Source organism: Garra rufa, chromosome 2 (assembly GCF_049309525.1).
Source record: "Garra rufa chromosome 2, GarRuf1.0, whole genome shotgun sequence".
NCBI classification, from domain to species: domain Eukaryota; kingdom Metazoa; phylum Chordata; class Actinopteri; order Cypriniformes; family Cyprinidae; genus Garra; species Garra rufa.
In genome coordinates, this window is record NC_133362.1 from 44,793,606 (window position 1) to 44,815,734 (window position 22,129).

General features: G+C 47.5%; 1 protein-coding gene across 1 annotated transcript in view; it reads right to left on the reverse strand.

Moving 5' to 3' along the window:
• The window catches only part of plpp4 (phospholipid phosphatase 4), a 296,113-nt gene that overhangs the window by 59,569 nt on the left and 214,415 nt on the right, over positions 1–22,129 (reverse strand). Inside the window, exon 5 of the mRNA XM_073835225.1 lies at positions 13,705–13,829. Coding sequence (XP_073691326.1) covers positions 13,705–13,829 — 125 coding nt within the window. The remainder of the gene's footprint in view (positions 1–13,704; positions 13,830–22,129) is intronic.

The window sequence follows — 22,129 nt, forward strand, 5'->3', positions numbered from 1 at the left end:
GTTTTCTGTTTTCCCCTGTTCTGTTGCCTTGTTTCAGTTCATTGAGATTGTTTCTGTTTCCCCTTGATGGCTTTGTTTAGTTCACCTGTGTTGAGTTAATTAAGTCATTAGTCCCTCCCTTGTGTTTGTATAAAGTTTCTCCATTCAGGTCTTTGTGTTGCCGGTTATTGCATTGATTTACACTTTGTTGGATTATCTAGCCTTGACTGTTTGGATTTTGTTTTCTCTCCTGTGGATTATTACTAAAGACAGTTTGCTTGGACTAACCCTGTGTCTTGTGCTTGATATCCAGCCAATGAGTGTGACATTATTATATGGGTTAAAGTGCCCCTATTATGCCTTTTCAAATATGATATTTCATGTAGTGTGTCATGTAGCTGTATGTGAACATAAACTATCTGCAAAGTTGTGACGCCGACAGTGCACTATAAATAAAGTTTTTGTCTAACAAAAAAAAGAGTCGGCTCACATTCGCCTAAACAAGTCGTCAGCAATTCGAATCTTTTTTCTGTAACGGCCACACGTCACGAGCTACACATTTGCGTAATGTCCGCCCACGTTCAATTTCGCGAACAACTTGCCCGCCCACAAACAGTAGGCCTACCATTTTCACATGGATTACATCATGTCAAGAAGACGCCCTGCGCTGTGACAGCCTGTGAGAGTGAATTTGTTTTATATGCCCTTCCGAAAGATGAAACTATCAAGAATGAGTGGTTAACATTAATTTTTTCAACACCTCAGCAGTCCAATGCCAATCTTGTGTTGTGTTCGCGTCATTTTACTGATGACTGCTTTTCCAATCTTGGGGAGTAACGTTACAACGCGAGATTCACCAAACGCTTGGTTTTAAAAAATGGATCAGTGCCCAGTTTATTTGGACCGGCTTGCTCCTCTGAACTTCTACCTGTAAGTATGATTAATAATTGATGATTGTATTTTCTAGCGATCGTTCAAAATACGTCTTTGTGTACGTTATGGTGTGTAACAACCCCGCACATGTCTTGGTAACCGGCTAACTTGCGTGTCTGTAGCATAGGCCTGTAGTTCTGTTGTTCAGCTGTGAGTGCAATGTAGTCTAAAAAGTCTTGTGATTGATGCAGCTTGACTGTCTGTCTGCCTTATTAGTTTAAGTAATGATAATGATAAACGATGGCTTAACGCAGTGTTATGGATTGTACAGTGTTGAAGTTCACAACGTAGAGATGTGTCCGTTTCGCTTACAAAAGCAAATTGCAAGCACTTTCCACAGTTAACATGACACCCACTGAGAAACGTCCTGCTCCGGTCGTGCTTGCAAAACAGTTTCTTGTCGATGTGACACTTCAACAGTTTCATCGTCAGACTCCGGCTCGAATTGATAGGGTAAAATCGAGGCTATCTTTTCTATGCATTAACAGGTCTCCGCAGCTGTCATTCAGTTATGCCAATGGGCGTTTCGTTTTGCGCTGTAGCGGTAGACCAATCCAAAAGGACTGCACCATCTGACCAATCACAGCAGTGAGGGCTCACTGAAAGGAGGGGTTTAGAGAGACTGATTCTTCGAACTGCTTCAAACGAGTCGTTTACGAATCATTTAGAAACGGGGTAAAAATAAATCTAATTTTGGAGAAAACTAAAGTGTTTTTTGAACTTGCATACATGTAAACCTGTTTTAAGAGACCATTACAACAATATTAACTACCTTTAAAATGGCATAATAGGGGCACTTTAATATAATTTGTATAAGATTTGTGTAAGCTACAGTGTAAAAACAAACATTGAAAATATATTTTATTTCCCAAGTAAAAACAGTGTACTTGAAAAAATACTTAAATACAAGCAAGTACATTTGTAGTACATTCTCTTTTTTAGTGCTAAATAAAATTGTAAAACTTACACACTATAAATATATTAATTAAAAGTATATGTTTACTCATAATGTACACTAAATATCACTAATATTTAAGTAGATTTTTAGTACACTGAAATAGCGTACTTGTTACAAACGGGACGACTGAGAGTGGGGATCCAAATGCAAGGCTTTATTATGACGTTCGTAGACAGGCAGACAGGGTCGAAAACACCAGCAAACAACAACAGCGAAGACAATCCAAGAGCGTAAACCAACAAAACAGGCGTGGGTCGAATCCAGGTGGGCAGTCCAAAGGAAACAATGAAATGAAAACAAGAAACTAGAAAACTATGGCTAAGACTGGGAAAACAAAAACAGAACTATGGCTAGGGAAAACAACAAGGAGACTAGGAAAACCTGAGAGCAAGGAAACCGCTTGGTAATGTCCGCAACAGCAAATCAATACTTCGCGAAGTGTGTGTGTCCTCAGCTTGCTTTTAAGGCTGACACACAGGAAGTAACCAGCGAAGCAGCAGAGGGAGCAGCAACAGTCAGTGAGGGGCAAGGCTCCCTCTGCTGGCCTGGTGTAACATAGCCCCTCCCCAAAGAGCGGCTTCCAGACGCTCCAAAAGGTCTTAGCAAACAGTCTTGGGGGGCGGTGGGGGGGGAGCCAAGGTGGAGCAAGGGGACGACGGGGGGCCAGGTCCATGAGGCGGTGGAGGACCTAGGGGCTGAGGCAGGACTGGTTGGGCAAAGGTCCTCCAGAAGAGAGCAGGAGATACGGGAGCCCTCCAGGGCAGAGCTGGAGGCGGAGCAGTCCTCCGAGGCGGAGCAAGAGGCTTAGGAGCCCTCCAGGGCAGAGCAGGAGGCGGAGCAGCCCTCCGGGGTGGAGCAGGAGGCTTAGCGACCCACCGGGGCAGAGCAGGAGGCGTAGAAGCCCTCCAGGGCGGAGCTGGAGGCGGAGCAGTCCTCCGAAGCAGAGCAAGAGGCTTAGGAGCCCTCCAGGGCGGAGCAGGAGGCGGAGCAGCCCTCCGGGGCAGGCAGGAGGCTTAGCGACCCTCCGGGGCAGAGCAGGAGGCATAGAAGCCCTCCAGGGCGGAGCAGCCCTCCGGGGCGGAACGGGAGGTTTATGAGCCCTCCAGGGCGGAACAGGAGGCGCAGGAACCCTCCTGGGCGGAACAGGCAGCCGCATCATGGACTGGGACCTGGGGAGAGCAGAGACAGAGGAGGCAGACAGAGTAAGGAGAGAAGTAGAGAGTTCGTAGGAGCACGCTGCCTCCATAGCCGTGACTGGGCAGACAGGAACTTCGGGAACGGCTGTCGTGGTCGTGACAGAGACGACAGGGAGCCTAGGCGGTGCAGGCAGAACAGGGAATCTTGGCGGAGCAGGCAGAGCAAGGAGTCTAGGCGGAACAGGCAGAGCAGGGAATCTAGGCGGAGCGGGCAGAGCAGGGAATCTTGGCGGCGCAGGCAGAGCAAGAAGTCTAGGCAGAGCAGGCAGAGCAGGGAATCTTGGCGGCGCAGGCAGAGCAAGGAGACTAGGCGGAGCAGGGAATCTTGGCGGTGCAGGTAGAGCAAAGAGTCTTGGCGGAGCAGGCAGAGCAAGGAGTCCCGCTATGAACGCCGCCTCGAGGAGAGGCATTGGCGCAGCGGGTTGTTTGGCTGGCGAGGCTTCATGAGCACAGTGTGCAGCCCACACACTAAAAATGGCAATTGCCATCACCGGTAATGCAGTGGTAGGTGGGAGGCCCATCGGGTTAGTGGGCGTGAGGCTTGGGAGCGTTGGCTCTGCATGGCTTGGGAGCGTTGGCTCTGCATGGCTTGGGAACGTTGGCTCTGAACTCTCGGGGGAGACGTGACTTGGCCTTGGAGGATCAGCTGTGACTTGACCTGACTCAAGAAGAGCTGCTTGGTTTGACTCAGCAGGAACAGCAGCTGTGACGTGGCTTGACTTGGCAGAAACAACAGCTGGGGTGGATTCAAGAGAAGCAGACATGACGCTAGCTGGCTGTGGTCTTATTGACATGACGTGAGCGGGCTCTGGTTTGGCAGACGTGACATTGGCAGTAGCTGGCTTGGCTGTCGAAGCATTAGCAGTCACTGGTTAGGCTGGCGTGGTGTTAGCAGATGCTGGCTTGACTGACGTGGCTTTGGCGGATGCTGGCTTGGCTGACATGGAGTTAACAGATGCTGGCTTGGCTGACGTGGTTTTGGCTGACATGGAGTGAGCAGGTGCTGGCTGTAAGAGACCGACTGTTCGTACTGACAGCAGTGGTAGGTCCTCTAAACTGGATATTAGTCTCTGATAGGCCATGGAAGGGTGAGGGTCTGATGGAGTAGCCACCATGTTGACGACAGACTCAGGTATGGCGGCCATCTTGGGTGCAGGCTCGGACGTGGCGGCCATCTTAGCAGCAGGCTCTGGCATGGCGACCATCTTTGCAGCAGGCTCTGGCGTGGCGGCCATCTTTGCAGCAGGCTCTGGCATGGCGGCCATCTTGCGAGAGGACTTGGGCGTGGCAGCCATCTTGGGCAGTGGTTCTGGAGAGACAGCCATCTTGTGAGAAGACTTGGGTGTGGCAGTAGCCATCTTGAGTGCAGACTCTGGAGTGGCGGCAGCCATCTTGTGAGCAGGCTCAGGAAAGGCAGCCATCTTGTGAGCAGGGTCTGGAAGAGCGGCCATCTTGCGAACAGGATCTGGAAGGGCGGCCATTTTGGGTGCAGACTCAGGAAAGGTGGCCATCTTATGAACGGGCTCAGGAGGGACAGCCATCTGGTGAACAGGCTTGGGGATGGTGGCCATCTTGTGAACGGGCCTTGGGGTGGCAGCCATCTTGCGAGAGAACTTGGGCGTGGTAGTCCTCTTGTGAGCTGGGTCCAATAGGGCGGCCATCTTGAACGCAGACTCAGGAAGAATAGTTATCCTGTGAGCAGGTTCTGGAAAGGCAGCCATCTTGTGAACAGGTTCAGGAATGACAGCCATCTTATTAACAGGCTTTGAGATGGTGGCCATCTTGTGCTGTAGTTCTAGGCTGGCAGATATCTTGTGCTGAGACTCTGGGCTAGCAGATATCTTGTGCCGTGGCTCGGAGCTAACAGACATCTTGCGCTGTGGCTTTGGGCTAGCAGACATCTTGTGTTGTGACCTTTCGAGTATACCCACAGTGAACGGAGATCCACAATACGATAACACAAAGTCAATAAATTGTGCGAGGGTCCAACTAGGGTCCTCATCGGGTAAACTCAAACTGATGTCGGTGTCCAACCCTCTCCAAAAACATTCCTTCAACATCGATTCATCACAAGATGCCAGGTGACTGTACGTAATAAATTCCTCAACATAACATTCGATGGGACGGCCATCTTGAAAAATGGAGCAGAGTAAACTTACGGGGTTGGACAAACTTCCTGCTGAATCCATTCTTGGAGGGTAGTTCTGCTGGTGGGTAAAGCCGCTGGATCCGGGTGTGGCGAAGTATTCTGTTACAAACGGGACGACTGAGAGTGGGGATCCAAATGCAAGGCTTTAATATGACGTTCGTAGACAGGCAGACAGGGTCGAAAACACCAGCAAACGACAACAGCGAAGACAATCCAAGAGCGTAATCCAACAAAACAGGCTTGGGTCGAATCCAGGTGGGCAGTCCAAAGGAAACAATGAAATGAAAACAAGAAACTAGAAAACTATGGCTAAGACTGGGAAAACAAAAACAGAACTATGGCTAGGGAAAACAACAAGGAGACTAGGAAAACCTGAGAGCAAGGAAACCGCTCGGTAATGTCCACAACAGCAAATCAATACTTTGCGAAGTGTGTGTCCTCAGCTTGCTTTTAAGGCTGACACACAGGAAGTAACCAGCGAAGCAGCAGAGGGAGCAGCAACAGTCAGTGAGGGGCAAGGCTCCCTCTGCTGGCCTGGTGTAACAGTACTACCGCAAACATACACAGAGGACATTTATTAGTATATTTCTTAAAAGTGTGATTTGAATGATTTAAAAATTAGTTCAATGTTATTACACTTTCATATAGTTATTCTGAGTTTACATTTAATGGATATTATTTTTAAATACATTAGTAATGTAATGGTCCTAAGTACATTTTTCCAACTGTGCTACTTAAGTACGCTTAATATAAATACACTAATTAGTACGAAAGGTCATTGCACACACAGTCTGAGTTTATCCTTTCCTATCAAAATGCTACCTATGAATGCGAAAACGCAGAAAATCGAACCTGATCCAAAAAAAAATTATGACGGACGAAAGTTTCTGAGGCAGTGGCTGTATCCGAAATTGCCCTCTATACCCTCATTCACTATTCCCTACATTAGTCCACTCGAAGGAATGAATGAAAACGAGTGAGTGAATTTGGACAGTGAGTGCACCGGAAGAAGCTGTTTTTGCAAAGTTTGCTTGCTGTTTAATAATCATTTGAAATCTTTGTTGTATCGAGCATCAGGTAAAAACACAGTCTTTGTTGAAAAATGAAATGCAAAAATAGTACTTGAATGTCAAGATGATCCCACAGCAAAGTTAAACTGGAATAGATATTTGCCATCAAAGTTTGAAGTCGTTGTTAAGCATTTTTAAGCAGTAGATGTAAGATGCTTAAGCCACCAAGTAATGCATACATGCTCAGGACACAAACACAAACAGGATACAAAAGCTCAAACCACCATGAGGTAGGCCACTTCAAAAAACATAGAGAATTAACTTCCTGCCATTACTTGTTCTGTGATACCTTAAAAAGGGGAATTTCTGCATTACTTAAACTGAGTGACCCGTAATGCACAGGTGAGTAGTAACAATGCTGCTCTAAGAATACTTCTGGTACATGAGTAACAGGGAAACTCCCCTTAAAAAATGTGATTAAACAGCTCCATAAACTTTTTCATTTTCACTACATGCAAAGTTTCAACTTGTTCTCATGATCATTAAAACTTTACGAGGTGAGATCTTGCATGGAGCCCCAGAACGAGGGAGATTGACAGTTATTTTGAGCACCAATGTTGTCACCTTCTCACCAAGCTGCTTGGCGATAGTCTTGTAGCTTTGTGTAGGTCTACAATCTTGTCCCTGACATCCTTTTACAGCTCTTAGGTCTTGGCCATGGTGGAGAGTTTGGAATCTGATTGATTGATTGCTTCTGTGGACAATTATCTTTTATACAGGTAACAAGCTGAGATTAGGAGCACTCCCTTTAAAAAAGTGCTCCTAATCTCAGCTCGTTACCTGTATAAAAGATACCTGGGAGCCAGAAATCTTGCTGTTTGACATACGTATTTCACTCATAAAATGCAAATCAATTTATAACTTTTTTTAAATGTTTTTTTTATTTTATTTTTTTTATTCTGTCTAAGCCTATTTACTTTAACTTCTTATCATAGGCTGGTATATGCAAATATTGGGGCCGTAACTATTAATGATCCCAACTATAACATCACCAAAGCCAGGGCAGCACACTAGCCTCTCTTGACTTTGAAGCAGACTATTTTTGACTTTTTTAATGACCTAGTGTTCTCCAAGTTGATAGCATTTAGTGTTTCCAACAGCCTTCATACAATAAGGTGAATCAACTGGCTCAGCTAGTTTTCTGTCATGGATAAAAATGAGACAGTCATTCCTTTGAATCACCTTTCATATAATTAAAGCAAGTAAAGTTGTTGTCAGATGCATTTGGGGTGTGTAAACAAGTGGGAGTGGGGCCTTTGAGATTCATGCAATTGTCCCAGCAAAGGTATCCATTTTTGGACCATGACTGTGAATAACACTTGCATTCACGTAGAACATTATATTATGCCACTGACCATTCTGATTGAGCTGAGTGAGGGGAGATGGATGAGGGGAAGGAAGTGGACGAAAAGGATAGGTGAGAGAGGAGTTTTTCCTGCAACGCTCTTATTGAGATGTCAAAATGGATACTTTCATTGCTTCCACCACTGTTATTAAGTAGCCAAGTTAGCTAGCTAACATTACCTAGTGTTAGCTAGGAATCTAGCAGATAAGTTAATTTGACGACACTATATATTATTTATATACCCATATTATCAATGTAGTGACATTTTTAGTTGTAAAAAAACGGAAACAATAATACATATCAGATGTAAAATCTTCTTGCTGTATTTTGGTGAGTGGTGACTGATATCTGAAATGCGTAAGTAGCAGTTAAAAGTAAACAATGAGTAGCTACGATGGCAAATGAGAAGTCAGAAAGTAGAAACATTGGGCTGCTGTTCATGCTAATTTATACTGTGATTTGTGTAGATATTTTCTGTTATGTTTTAGATTTTCCAACATAATGGTTTGTTTTGATTATACTTTTATTGCAAATATATTGAAAAAACAAACCACCAGCGGGGTCATGTTTGAAGAGGAGGAGACTGATGAAGATCAGTAGAACGGGGTTTTGATGACTTTTGCTTTTAATTAGCTAGTATTATCAGATTGCCTATGTCACTTAGTGTGATTGTCATCCATTAAACAACCTTGCAATTGATATATGAAAAAATCTAGTGTTAATTAGCTAATGCAGGAAACTACTGTGGAACAAAATAGCTAAATTTACATTGTTATGAGCCTCAAATGTGTTATTTGCCTGTTTTTCACCATGTATCATGTCGTTGACCTTTCCATTTGATTCCTGGTGTCAGAATTATATGGAAAAGTCGGTTCATATGTCTTTGTATAAAGAAAGGTTAAGGAGTTATATGAAAATCAGGTTACAAAAAACTGCCAAGCTGGCAAAAAAGTCCCAGGTTACGTATGTAACCATGGTTCCCTGAGGGAACGAGACGCTGTGTCATCAAACGCTATGGGGAACGCCATTGGCGAGCCTCGCTCTGAATGCCGTCTGCCAACCAATCGAATGACGGGAGTGACGTCACCAGCGGGTGACGTAAGCGACCGGGAAGTATAAAAGCACATGCGTTGAAGCCGGCGTCAGCCTCTGGAATGAAGGAGCGCTGCAGGGATGCCGGAATTATGGCCCTAGACGCAGCGTCTCGTTCCCTCAGGGAACCATGGTTACATACGTAACCTGGGACGTTCCCTTCCAGGAACGAGACGCTGCGTCATCAAACACTATTGGGAACGAGATGCCCACGCCTCCAGAATTCCAAGTCCCTGTCTAGGAACTGCTAGAACAAGGGTGAAGGATGTGCCTGGGGGACGTGCCAGGACACGAAGACGTCTCCGCCTGGGGAAATTGCCAGGACAAGAATGGTAGTACACCTCTGACTGGGGGAATGCCAGAACAAGAGGGAAGAAAGTCTCTGCCTAGGAAGGCTAGGGCGAGAGGACAGAGGAGCCAGGAGTGGCTCTGAGGTCAAGGTCATAGAACCTGACGAACGTGAGTGGCGTGGACCAACCCACAGCGTTGCAGATGTCCTGAACCGGGACACCTGCCAGAAGGGCCTTTGAGGCAGCTATGCCTCGAGTAGAGTGGGCCTTGACCCCCAATGGAGAAGGGAGGCCGGAGGACTCATAAGCAGTAGCAATGGCATCTACGATCCATCTACTGAGAGTAGGTTTAGAAGCAGGGTGCCCCCTTTTTGGGGGGCCATAACAAACAAACAATTGTTCCGTTTTACGCCATAGGGCGGCTCTGTGGACGTATGTGTCCAGTGTTTGCACTGGGCACATGCAATTATACTTCCGATGGTCGGGCTCTACGAATGGAGGAGAATAGAAGGCCTGGAGTGCAACCGGCTGTGGTACTGAGGACGGGACCTTAGGAACATACCCAGCCACCAAAAGGGCCTGCAGGTCCCCAACTCTCTTGAGAGAGGTAAGAGCAAGAAGCAAGGCTGTCTTGAGAGTAAGTAATCAATCAGAGATCTCCTCTATAGGCTCAAACGAAGGCCTACAAAGGGCTTCCAGCACCACAGCAAGGTCCCAAGTAGGGACCCAAGGTCTGACTCCAGGCCTTAGCCTGAGTACACCGCGAAGGAAATGTATGACAAGGGGGTTCTTGCCCACTGAGAGGCCACCAAGAGGGGCATGGTAGGCCGATAATGCCGCCACTTAGACCTTCAGGGTGGAGTGGGCTAACCCTGCAGAGAAGCGAGCCTGCAGGAACTCCAGCACTGTACCAATCGGGCAGTTGACTGGGTCCAGCTGGCTTTCTCTACACCAGGAGATGAAAAGATTCCATTTCAGGGCATACAGTTTCCTTGTAGATGGAGCTCTGGATTGCAAGATGGTCTCAACAACCTCAGTTGAGAGACCCGAATCTAGGAATGTGCCCCCTCAGAAGCCACACCCATAACTTCCACATTTCCGGGCAGGGGTGAAGAATGGAGCCCCCGGCCTGGGAAAGAAGGTCTCTCCTGACGGGGATCTCCCATGGAGAGCCGTCTAGGAGAGAGACTATGTCCGAAAACCATACTCGGGCCGGCCAGTACGGGGCTACTAACAAAAGACGGACCCTGTCCCGGCGAACCCTTTCCAGAACTCCCGGGAGCAGAGCGATCGGGGAAAAGGCGTACAGACGCAGCCTCGGCCACGTCTGTACCATAGCATCCAGCCCCAGGGGAGCCAGATGAACTAGAGAGAACCAGAGGGGACATTGCAATGTCTCCCGAGTCGCAAAGAGGTCCACCTGAGCCTGACCAAACACTCTCCAGATCTGCTTCACTACATCTGGGAGAAGCATCCATGCCTCAGCCCCTGCCTCGACAGGACGTCAGCTCCCACATTGAGACGTCCAGGAATATGAACTGCTCTGAGTGAGAGAAGTTTCCCCTGTGACCACAGGAGGATCTGGTACGCCAGCTTGTACAAGCGGCGTGAACGCAGACCCCCCTGGTGGTTGATATAATAAACCACCGCTGTGCTGTCGGTGCGAACCAGCACATGACGGTTTCTTAGGTCCGGGAGGAAGTATTTCAAAGCTTGAAACACAGCCAGCATCTCTAGACAGTTGATGTGCCATGAGAGATGGCGACTGTTCCACAGACCGCGGGCTGAGCGGCCACTCATGACCGCTCCCCATCCAGTGAGGGACGCATCTGTCGCTAGTGTGACACAGCGACAAGGAGCTCCCAGCACCGGGCCCTGAGACAAGAACCAAGGTTTCTTCCACATGTCCAAGGCACGTAGGCATCGCCGCGTGACCTTGATCAAGTGAAACGGGTTCCCCCTCGGGGAAAACCCCTTGGTCTTGAGCCACCATTGTAGGGACCTCATGTACAGCAGTCCAAAAGGTATCACGTTGGACGCTGCTGCCATCAGACCCAGTAGTACTTGAAACTGTTTCACAGTGAATGACTGGCCTAGCCTGATTGCTCTGACTGCAGTGAGGATTGACTCAATCCGAGCAGGTGACATTCGTGCCTGCATCGTGGTCAAATCCCATACGACACCCAGATAAGTGGTCCACTGTAATGGAGAAAGCACACTTTTCTTGGTGTTGAGTCTCAACCCCAGCTCTTTCATGTGTGCGAGAACAACATCTCGATGTTGAGCCGCTAATTGTTCCGACCGGGCTAAAATCAGCCAGTCGTCTATATAGTTTAATATGCGGATGCCCCGGAGTCGCAGAGGAACCAGAGCAGCATCCACACACTTTGTAAAAGTTCTGGGTGAGAGTGCTAGGCTGAAGGGAAGAACTCTATATTGGTAAGCTTTGCCCCTGAAAGCGAACCTCAGAAACCTCCTGTGTTGAGGAAGGATGGAGACGTGAAAGTACGCATCTTTTAGATCTATCATGACAAACCAGTCCTCGGACCTGATTTGAGACACGACCTGACTGACAGTGAGCATTCTGAACTTCAATCTCTTGACTGAGCGGTTCAAATGCCTTAGATCTAAAATGGGCCTCAGCCCTCCCCCCCATCCTTCTTGGGAACAATGAAGAACCGGCTGTAGAACCTGACCTCTCTGTCCTGAGGAGGGACCACCTCGATGGCCTCCTTCCTCAGAAGAGACTTTAATTCTTGTTTCATTACCAGAGCCTGCTCGGGGCCCACGAGAGTGGGAAAAACCCTGTTGAAAGGCGCCGAACTGGATGTAATACCCTTTTTCTACAGTGCGCAGGACCCATGTAGATATATTTCTCCTCCCCCTAGAAGACCCTGGCCTGGAACGTTGCTGACCCCACTCTCTAGGTGGTGGAGTGTGGGTTGCAACGCTCCTTTTTTGAGCCTCCCTATACGAGGAGCTAGCACACGGCTGAGGCTGCTCCCATCCAGCAGCCCCAGAAGAGATGACACGGCGAGGAAGGTACCGCTGAAACGTCGCCGCTTGTTTGCGAGCCTCCTGATACCTGTTGACGACAGAATCGACAGCGTCGCCAAACAGGCCAGGAGGCTGAAGCAGGGCGTCCAGGAGGAAGACCCTATCCTGCTCTTTCATGTCAGACAGGGTCAACCAGAGGTGTCTCTCCGTGCCACTAAGGAGCACAGGCGGTCTATGGCAGCCTTGGTGGCCGTGGAGAGACACCTCTGGTTGACCCTGTCTGACATGACATGGTACGGCGCAGTTCTGCTATGTCCACTACGTCACCATCGTCCAACTCTTTTAGCAGGTCAGCCTGGTATGCCTGCAACAATGACATCCTATGCAGACACGCACCAGCCTGACCTGCAGCCGTGTACCCCTTACCCACCAAGCCAGATGTAGTTCTGAGCGGCTTAGAGGGTAAGGATGGAGCCTTCAAAGATGATGCCAGACCGGGCGACAGATAGCTGGCTAGCGTCTCTTCTGCCCGTGGCATCATCTTATAGCCACACTCGTCCATCCCCACCACATTCCCATAATAGTCAGAGGTGGGGACGAACAGGCGGGCTGAAAACGGTCTTCCCCAAGACCTTGAAGGCTCCGTCTTGGAGGTGGTGTTTTGTCCGCAGGAAGCGCTCATCCAGCTTGCTTCTCTGCGGCTCATGGTGTTGTTCGGCGGGCCAATCGATATTTAACTTGGCTACCGCACGAGTAACCACCTCCAAGAGCTCCTCGTATTGGGGGGATTGGGGGAGAGGTTGGGTGTCTGGGACGCTCTCCACATCAACCTCCTCAGAGGAAGATAGGAGGAGTGTCGAGTCCTCTTCCTGGAGGGAAGGATCTGCAGAGCGGGCTTCCACATCCAGAAGGAGGGCTGCGGATCTGCTGGGTGAGGAGGGAGATAGAGGGTTACCCGTCCGTCTCCATTCCCTCCAGCGAATCCAATTGCGAACCCCACGAGTGCAGCTGCCGCTCCGCCTCAGCGGAAGCGGGGCCAGACCCGCGGGGAACGCTGGTGAAGGCTCCCTCCTCGAAGAGAGCCTTCCCGGAAACGGAGCACTCACAGCGGAAGAAGTTCACACTGCGGACAGCCAGCCCCCTCGAGAGCTGAGTGAGTGTGCTCCGCTCCCAAGCAGACCACACATAGAGTGTGTGTATCCACACCAACAATGAAGCATTGGCAAGGAGGAACACACACTCTATGTTGTGGCCGCTCAACACCCTTAAAAAACTTCTTTCTCTCCCTTTTCTCTCTAGCAGACATTTTCCATTCAAAATAAATTTGTACAATTGGTACAGAAAAGCAGTGGAAAACAGACAAACATAGAGCACTCGCTGAATGACAGAAAGCTGACGCCGGCTTCAACACACGTGCTCTTATACTTCCCGGTCGCTTACGTCACGCGCTGGTGACGTCACTCCCGTCATTCGATTGGTTGGCAGACGGCATTCAGAGCGAGGCTCGCCAATGGCGTTCCCCATAGCGTTTGATGACGCAGCTCGAGTTCCCGGAAGGGAACTGCCATGCTGCCTGTTATAACTGAAGGTTTGAAAGTTTAGCCAAATAAATTAGACAAATAAATATAACTGTAGCAGATCAAGTAATGAGTGTGTTTTTTTACTAGAAAACAAAGTGGTACACATGGTACTTACAGGACGAATGGCTGCTAGGAAAACTTTTCCGACCCTCAGAAACCAGGTCTGGTTCTCCAGTGCACAGCATCTTTGCATTTATCTGTCCATCAGGGAAACAGCGGTGGAAGTAGTCTGGCCTTGGCCTAAAATCAAGATGAACACCAATGAAAAAAGCATGATTACAAATAACAGAACAAATATACTAATAGCTTTTTATATACAATATACATACATATATATACATACATATATATATATATATATATATATATATGATTTTTTTAACAATTTATTTGTGAATTACTGTGTCAAATAAGTATTTGATCACTTGAGTCAAAAAATTTTAATATTTGGTACGGAAGCCTTTGTTAACAATTACAGAGGTCAAACGGTTCCTGTAGTTCTTCACCAGGTTTGCACGCACTGCAGGAGGGATTTTGGCCCACTCCTCTCTAGATCTGTCAGGTTTCGAGGCTGTCACTGAGCAACACGGAGTTTCAGCTCCCTCCAAAGATTTTCTATTGGATTTAGGTCTGGAGACTGGCTAGGCCACTCCAGAACCTTGATATGCTTCTTACAGAGCCACTCTTTGGTTTTCCTGGCTGTGTGCTTTGGGTCATTGTCATGTTGGAAGACCCATCCACGACCCATCTTTAATGCTCTGACTGTGGGAAGGAGGTTTTTGCCCAATATGTCACCATACTTGGCCCCGTTCATCCTCTCCTTAATACAGTGCAGTCATCCTGTCCCCTGTTCCGAAAAACACCCCTAGAGCATGATGCTTCCAGCCCCATGCTTCACTGTAGGTATGGTATTATTGGGATGATACTTATCATTCTCCTTCCTCCAAACACGGCGAATGGAGTTAAGACCAAAAAGTTCTATTTTGGTCTCATCTGACCACAGGACTTTCTCCCATGACTCCTCAAGATCATCCAGATGGTCCCTGGCAAACTTCAGACGGGCCTGGACATGGGCCGACTTAAGCAGGGGAACCTTCCGTGCGATGCAAGATTTTAAACCATGACGTCTTAGTGTATTACTGATAGTAGCCTTGGAAACGATGGTCCCAGCTCTCTTCATGGCACTGACCAGCTCCTCCTGTGTAGTTCTGGGCTGATTCTTCACCATTCTTAGCATCATTGATACCCCACGAGGAGAGATCTTCCGTGGGGCCCCAGTCCGAGGGACATTGACAGTCATCATTAGCCTCTTCCATTTTCTGACAATTGCTCCAACAGTTGTTCTTTTTTCACCAAGCTGCTTGGCAATTGCCCCGTAGCCCTTTTCAGCTTTGTGAAGGTCTACAATTTTGTCTCTTGTGTCTTTTGACAGCTCTTTGGTTTTGCCCATGTTGCTACTTAGACTTTGGCTGATTGTGGGGTGCACAGGTGTCTTTATGACAGCTAACGACCTCAAACAGGTGCTACTAATTTAGAATCATGAGCAGAGTGTAGCTGGACTATTTAAAAGCAAAATAACAGGTCTTTGAGGGTCAGAAATCTGGCTGATAAGCAAGTGATCAAATACTTATTTGACACAGTAATTCACAAATAAATTGTTAAAAAAATCATACAATGTGATTTCCGGATTTTTATGTTTAGATTCTGTCTCTCACAGTCGAAATGCACCTATGCTGAAAATTGTAGACCCCTCCATGATTTCTAAGTAAGAGAACTTGCAAAATCACAGGGTGATCAAATACTGATTGACCTCACTGTGTATATATATATATATATATATATATATATATATATATATATATATATACGTCCCAAGCAGATCTCAAGGGTGATCAAGCGTTTTTTTAACTGATGGGTATTGGCTCTCCTAAGCCTGATTCTTGTTTTACGTCAGCTGAGCTGTCATGCTGGTGTCATGCAGTAGGAGGCGATAAGTGATTTGCCAGCTGCCAAAACTGTAGTGTTCTCGTGAAGTGTGTTGAAACTCTGGCTAAACACCAAATTAAACCATAGCCAATGAAGACAGAGTTGTTGTAAGGTTGATCATTTACTGTTACTCTTCCTCATTAACATTTGCTGTGAAAACTATAATAAAACATACAGCAATATTTAGTGGTCGTGACTGTTCTCCTTGTAGTAGCCGTTACAATTCAAGTTTGTACAAATTGGAAACAACCGTTTTTTAGAAACTTATCAAACATTATCTTTTCAACAAAATAATTACTAATATATGATCTTTAATATGTCTATATATGTCTTATAAATAAACTTACGGCATTACCTCTACTGTATGATGCTCTTTAGTGGATGCAATGGATTATTAAAAAGAGCACACCATGTCTGTTTTATTGTTTTCATGCAAAACCGGAAGCACCAACAGGAAGTGACTAAATAGGAAGTCAAGTCAAGTCAAGTCACCTTTATTTATATAGCGCTTTTAACAATACAGATTGTGTCAAAGCAACTGCACAGTATTTAAACAGAACAATAGTGTGTAAGTAACGCATTATTGTAGATAATCAATTTTCAGTTAAAGGCAGTTCATCAATGAATTCAGTGATATCATCGTCAGTTCAGTTCAAATAGTATACGATATCGCTGGAAGAAGTCCCCAACTAAGCAAGCCAGAGGCGACAGCAGCAAGGAACCAAAACTCCACAGGTGACAGAAATGGAGAAAAAAACCTTGGGAGAAACCAGGCTCAGTCGGGGGACCAGTTCTCCTCTGGCCAGACGAAACCAGCAGTTTGTACCAATGTCCGATTGTAGAGAACTCGTCAGGATCCCGTGGTGTAGCGCCGATGGCGGTCTAGGTTGGCGAGGTCTTTAGTGATGATCCGTCTCTGGAGCTCATCTGGTTGACATCCACGGCTATTGAAGTCATCTCCAGGTGGTGATCCATGATCTAAGCTGGTGCGGACTGGATCCGGGGGACTGCAGTGACCATCTGATCCGGATACAGGCTGGGTCTGGTGGCTACGGTGACCTCGGAATAAGAATGAAACAGACTAATATTAGCGTAGATGCCATTCTTTTTACGATGCAACGAGTGCATCATGTGTTATGGTAAGTGTTTTCGGTTCCGGTTTACCTAATTAATGCAGCCTAACAATCCTTTAACGGATTTGAATTATAGGAATGTGTTAATGTTTTATGTGTAAGCCAGGTTAAAGAGATGTGTCTTTAATCTAGATTTAAACTGACAGTGTGTCTGCCTCCCGAACAGTGTTAGGTAGATTGTTCCAGAGTTTAGGCGCTAGATAAGAAAATGATCTGCCACCGGCAGTTGATTATTGATATTCTAGATATTATCAAATTGCCAGAATTTTGAGAACGCAGCGGACGTGAGGGACTATAATGCGATAGGAGCTCGCTCAAGTACTGAGGAGCTAAACCATTGAGGGCTTTATAAGTAATTAGCCAGATTTTAAAATCTATACGATGTTTTATAGGGAGCCAATGCAGTGCTGACAGAACCGGGCTAATATGGTCATACTTTCTAGTTCTAGTAAGAACTCTAGCTGCTGCATTTTGGACCAGCTGGAGTTTGTTTATTAAGCGTGCAGAACAACCACCCAATAAAGCATTACAATAATCTACCCTTGAGGTCATGAACGCATGAATTAATGTTTCAGCATTTGACATTGATAGCATAGGTCGTAATTTCGATATATTTTTAAGATGGAAAAATGCAGTTTTGCAAATGCTAGAAATGTGGCTTTCAAAGGAGAGATTGCTATCGAATAGGACGCCTAGGTTCCTAACTGATGACGACGAATTTACAGAGCAGCCATCTAGTATTAGACTGTGTTCTAGGTCATTACTTGTGGATGTTTTAGGTCCAATAATTAACACCTGTTTTTTCAGGATTTAACAGTAAGAAGTTATTCACCATCCAGTTTTTAATATCAGCTATGCATTCTGTTAGTTTTTCGAATTGATATGTTTTGCCGGGCTGCGAAGAAATATAGAGCTGAGTATTATCAGCGTAACAATGAAAGCTAACACCATGTTTCCTGATGATATCTCCCAAGGGTAACATGTAAAGCATAAAAAGTAATGGCCCTAGTACTGAGCCTTGAGGTACTCCATACTGCACTTGCGATTTAAATGATACCTCTTTATTTATTGCCACAAACTGATGACGGTCTGATAAGTACGATTCGAACCAAGCCAGTGCACTACCATTAATGCCTACATAATTTTTAAGTCTGTTTAAAAGAATGTTGTGGTCAATAGTATCAAACGCAGCACTAAGATCCAGTAGCACTAATAGGGAGATGCAACCACGATCGGTTGACAAGAGCAGGTCATTTGTAACTCTAATAAGAGCAGTCTCAGTACTATGATATGGTCTAAAACCTGACTGGAAATCCTCACAGATACCATTTTTCTCTAAGAAGGAGCATAATTGTGAGGATACTACCTTTTCTAGTATCTTTGACAGAAAAGGGAGATTCGAAATTGGTCTGTAGTTAATTAATTCAGTGGGGTCAAGTTGTGTTTTTTTAATGAGTGGCTTAATAACAGCCAGTTTGAAGGTTTTGGGGACATATCCTAATGATAGTGACGAATTAATAATATTCAGAAGAGGATCTATGACTTCTGGAAGTACCTCCTTTAGTAGCTTAGATGGAATAGGGTCTAAAATGCATGTTGTAGGTTTAGATGATTTAACAATTTTATACAATTCTTCCTCTCCTATAATAGAGAATGAGTGGAATTGTTCCTCAGGAGATCTACAACGCATTATCTGATGTGATACTGTAGCGGGCGGCTGTATGGTTACAATTTTATCTCTAATAGTGTCTATCTTGGAGGTAAAGTACTTCATAAAGTCATTACTGCTGTGCTGTTGGGAAATGTCTGCACCTGTTTCTGCTATATTTTTCGTTAATTTAACCACAGTATTGAACAAATACCTAGGGTTATGTTTGTTTTCTTCTAAGAGAGACGAAAAGTAATCCGATCTGGCAGTTTTTAATGCTTTTCTATAAGATAAGTTGCATTCACGCCAAGCAGTACGAAAAACCTCTAGTTCCCTTCCGGGAACTCAACACTGCGTCCTGAAACGCTATGGGGAACGCTACCCGTGTGTTAGACCTAGAGGGCGGGCTCAGCAACACTCCAAGCCGGGGTCCTCTAAGACGAGGCCGGACCTGAGGGTCGTCCTCCAGTCTAAGAGGGCCTCGGCTAAACGGCCCTGATGGTCGTGGCCCAGGGCCAATGAGGGCAGCCCCTCTCGAAGGGCTAGGTGCCTCACCGCCTCTGAGGAGTACGGTGACCACCTCTCTTCGGGGCCCTCAGGAGATTCGTCAGCTAACCCTGCCGGTGTTACAGGGCGCGGCAGTCTCCCGCGAACATCATTCTCTGGTCTCTCCGCCCGGAAACGTAGCGGAATCAGAGAGTTCGCCACCCCTACGGGGGTCTCTAGAGCGCTTACTTCAGGTGCATCCTGCCACTTCGCTGTTACAGGTCACCGAGTTAGCTCCTCAAATAAATCCAGAAACCAGTCTCGAGAGGCTGGTTCCCTTAGTAGAATTTCTGGCAGCGTGGAAGCTACTGCCAAATATTTCTACGTGGGTCCTGCGTACTGTAGAGAAAGGCTATTGCATTCAATTCGGCGCCAAGCCGCCACCTTTCAGCGGGGTATTTCCTACTCTGGTAAGCCCCGAGCAGGCTCTGGTACTGGAACAGGAAGTAAATACTCTCCTGAGGAAGGAGGCCATTGAGGTAGTCCCTCCTCAACACAGAGAATCCGGGTTCTACAGCCGGTACTTCATTGTTCCCAAGAAGGATGGGGGGCTGCGGCCCATTCTAGATCTCAGACAGCTAAACCTCTCAGTCAGAAAACTGAAGTTCAAAATGTTGACTGTCAGACAAGTCGTGTCTCAAAACAGGTCCGAGGACTGGTTTGTCACGATAGATCTGAAAGACGCATACTTTCACGTCTCCATCCTTCCTCAACACCGGAAGTTTCTCAGGTTCGCTTTCAGGGGCAAAGCTTACCAATACAGAGTTCTTCCGTTCGGCCTAGCGCTCTCACCCCGAACTTTCACGAAGTGTGTGGATGCTGCTCTGGCTCCTCTGCGACTCCAGGGCATCCGCATACTCAACTACATAGACGACTGGCTCATCCTAGCCAGTTCAGAACAGTTAGCGGCTCAACATCGAGATGTTGTTCTTGCTCACATGAAAAAGCTGGGGTTGAGGCTCAACGCCAAAAAAAGTGTGCTTTCTCCATTACAGAGAACCACTTATCTAGGTGTAGTCTGGGATTCGGCCACGATGCAGGCACGAATGTCACCTGCTCGGATCGAGTCGATCCTTACTGCAACAAATGCGGTCAAGCTAGGCCTGCTACTCACTGTCAAACAGTTCCAAGTACTGTTAGGTCTTATGGCAGCTGCATCCAACCTCTTGGACTGCTGTACATGAGACCGCTACAGTGGTGGCTCAAAACCAAAGGGTTTTCCCCGAGGGGGAACCCATTCCGCAAGATCAAGGTCACGCGGCGCTGCCTACGTGCCTTAGTCATGTGGAAGAAGCCCTGGTTCCTATCTCAAGGTCCAGTGCTGGGAGCTCCTTGCCGCCGCGTCACGCTAGTGACAGATGCATCCCTCACCGGGTGGGGAGCAGTCATGAGTGGCCGCTCGGCCCGTGGCCTGTGGAACGACCATCATCACTCTTGGCACATAAATTGCCTAGAAATGCTGGCCGTGTTCCGGGCTTTGAAGCATTTCCTTCCAGACCTAAGAAACCGTCACGTGCTGGTCCGTACAGACAACACTGCGGTAGTCTACTACATAAACCACCAGGGAGGTCTGCGTTCACGCCCCTTGTACAAGCTGGCGTACCAGATCATCATGTGGTCTCAAGGGAAGCTTCTCTCATTGAGAGCAGTTCACATTCCTGGACGCCTCAATGTGGGAGCAGACGTCCTGTCGAGGCAGGGGCCAAGGCCCGGGGAATGGATGCTTCACCCAGAGGTGGTGAAGCAAATCTGGAGAGTGTTCGGCCAAGCCCAAGTGGACCTCTTTGCGACTCAGGAGACATCGCAATGTCCCCTTTGGTACTCTCTAGTTCCTCCAGCTCCTCTTGGACTGGATGCCATGGTACAAACGTGGCCGAGGCTTCGTCTGTACGCTTTTCCCCCGATCGCTCTGCTCCCGGGAGTTCTGGAAAGAGTGCGGCGGTACGGAGTACGGCTACTGCTAGTAGCCCCGTACTGGCCGGCCCGAGTATGGTTCTCGGATATAATCGCCCTCCTCGACGGCTCTCCATGGGAGATTCCTGTCAGGAGGGACCTTCTCTCCCAGGCTGGGGGCGCAATTTTCCACCCCCACCCAGAGAAGTGGAAGTTATGGGTGTGGCCCCTGAGGGGGCACAACTCATAGAAGCTGGTCTCCCAACTGAGGTTGTCGAGACCATCCTTCAATCCAGAGCTCCCTCTACGAGGAAACTTTATGGCCTAAAGTGGAACTTGTTTGCTTCATGGTGTCATGAACGCCGTTTAGACCCAGTCCACTGCCCGATTGGTACAGTGCTGGAGTTCCTGCAAACTCGTCTTTCCGCAGGGTTAGCTCACTCCACCCTGAAGGTGTACGTGGCGGCTATATCGGCTTACCACGCCCTTCATGGCGGCCTCACAGTGGGAAAAAAACCCCTGGTCTCACGTTTCCTCCGCGGTGCACTCAGGCTGAGGCCTCGTGCGAAACCGAGAGTCCCCACGTGGGACCTAGCTGTGGTGTTGGAGGCGCTGTGTAAGCCTCCCTTCGAGCCTCTAGAGGAGGTCTCCGATCGGATGCTTACTCTAAAGACAGCACTGCTGCTTGCGCTAACGTCTCTCAAGAGAGTCGGGGACCTGCAGGCCCTTTCGGTGGGCCCTTCTTACATTGACTTTGTCCCTGGGTTAGCCAAAGCATTCCTTTACCCAAGAGCTGGGTATGTACCTAAGGTCCCATCAGTAACACCACAGCCAATAACGCTCCAAGCGTTTTATCCTCCTCCATTCGTGGAGCACGACCATAGGAAGTATAACTTAATGTGTCCAGTAAGAGCACTAGACACTTACGTCCACAGAGCTGCCCTGTGGCGTAAATCAGAGCAACTCTTGGTTTGTTACGGCCCCCCTAAGAGGGGATGCCCAGCTTCCAAGCCTACTATCAGTAAGTGGATCGTTGATGCCATCTCTACTGCGTATGAGTCCTCTGGTCTCCCATCCCCGTTGGGAGTCAAGGCTCACTCAACTCGAGGCGTCTCAGCCTCTAAAGCTCTGATGGCAGGTGTCCCTATCCAGGACATCTGCAGTGCGGCGGGTTGGTCCTCACCTTTAACGTTCGTCAGGTTTTATGAACTTGACCTCAGAGCCACTCCTGGCTCATTCATCCTCTCGCCCTAGCAAGCTAGGCCCAGAGGTCAAAAGGCGCTTTCCTTCTATTAAGGAAAAGAGGTTTTACCCCTTTGGTCTGGCAATTTCCC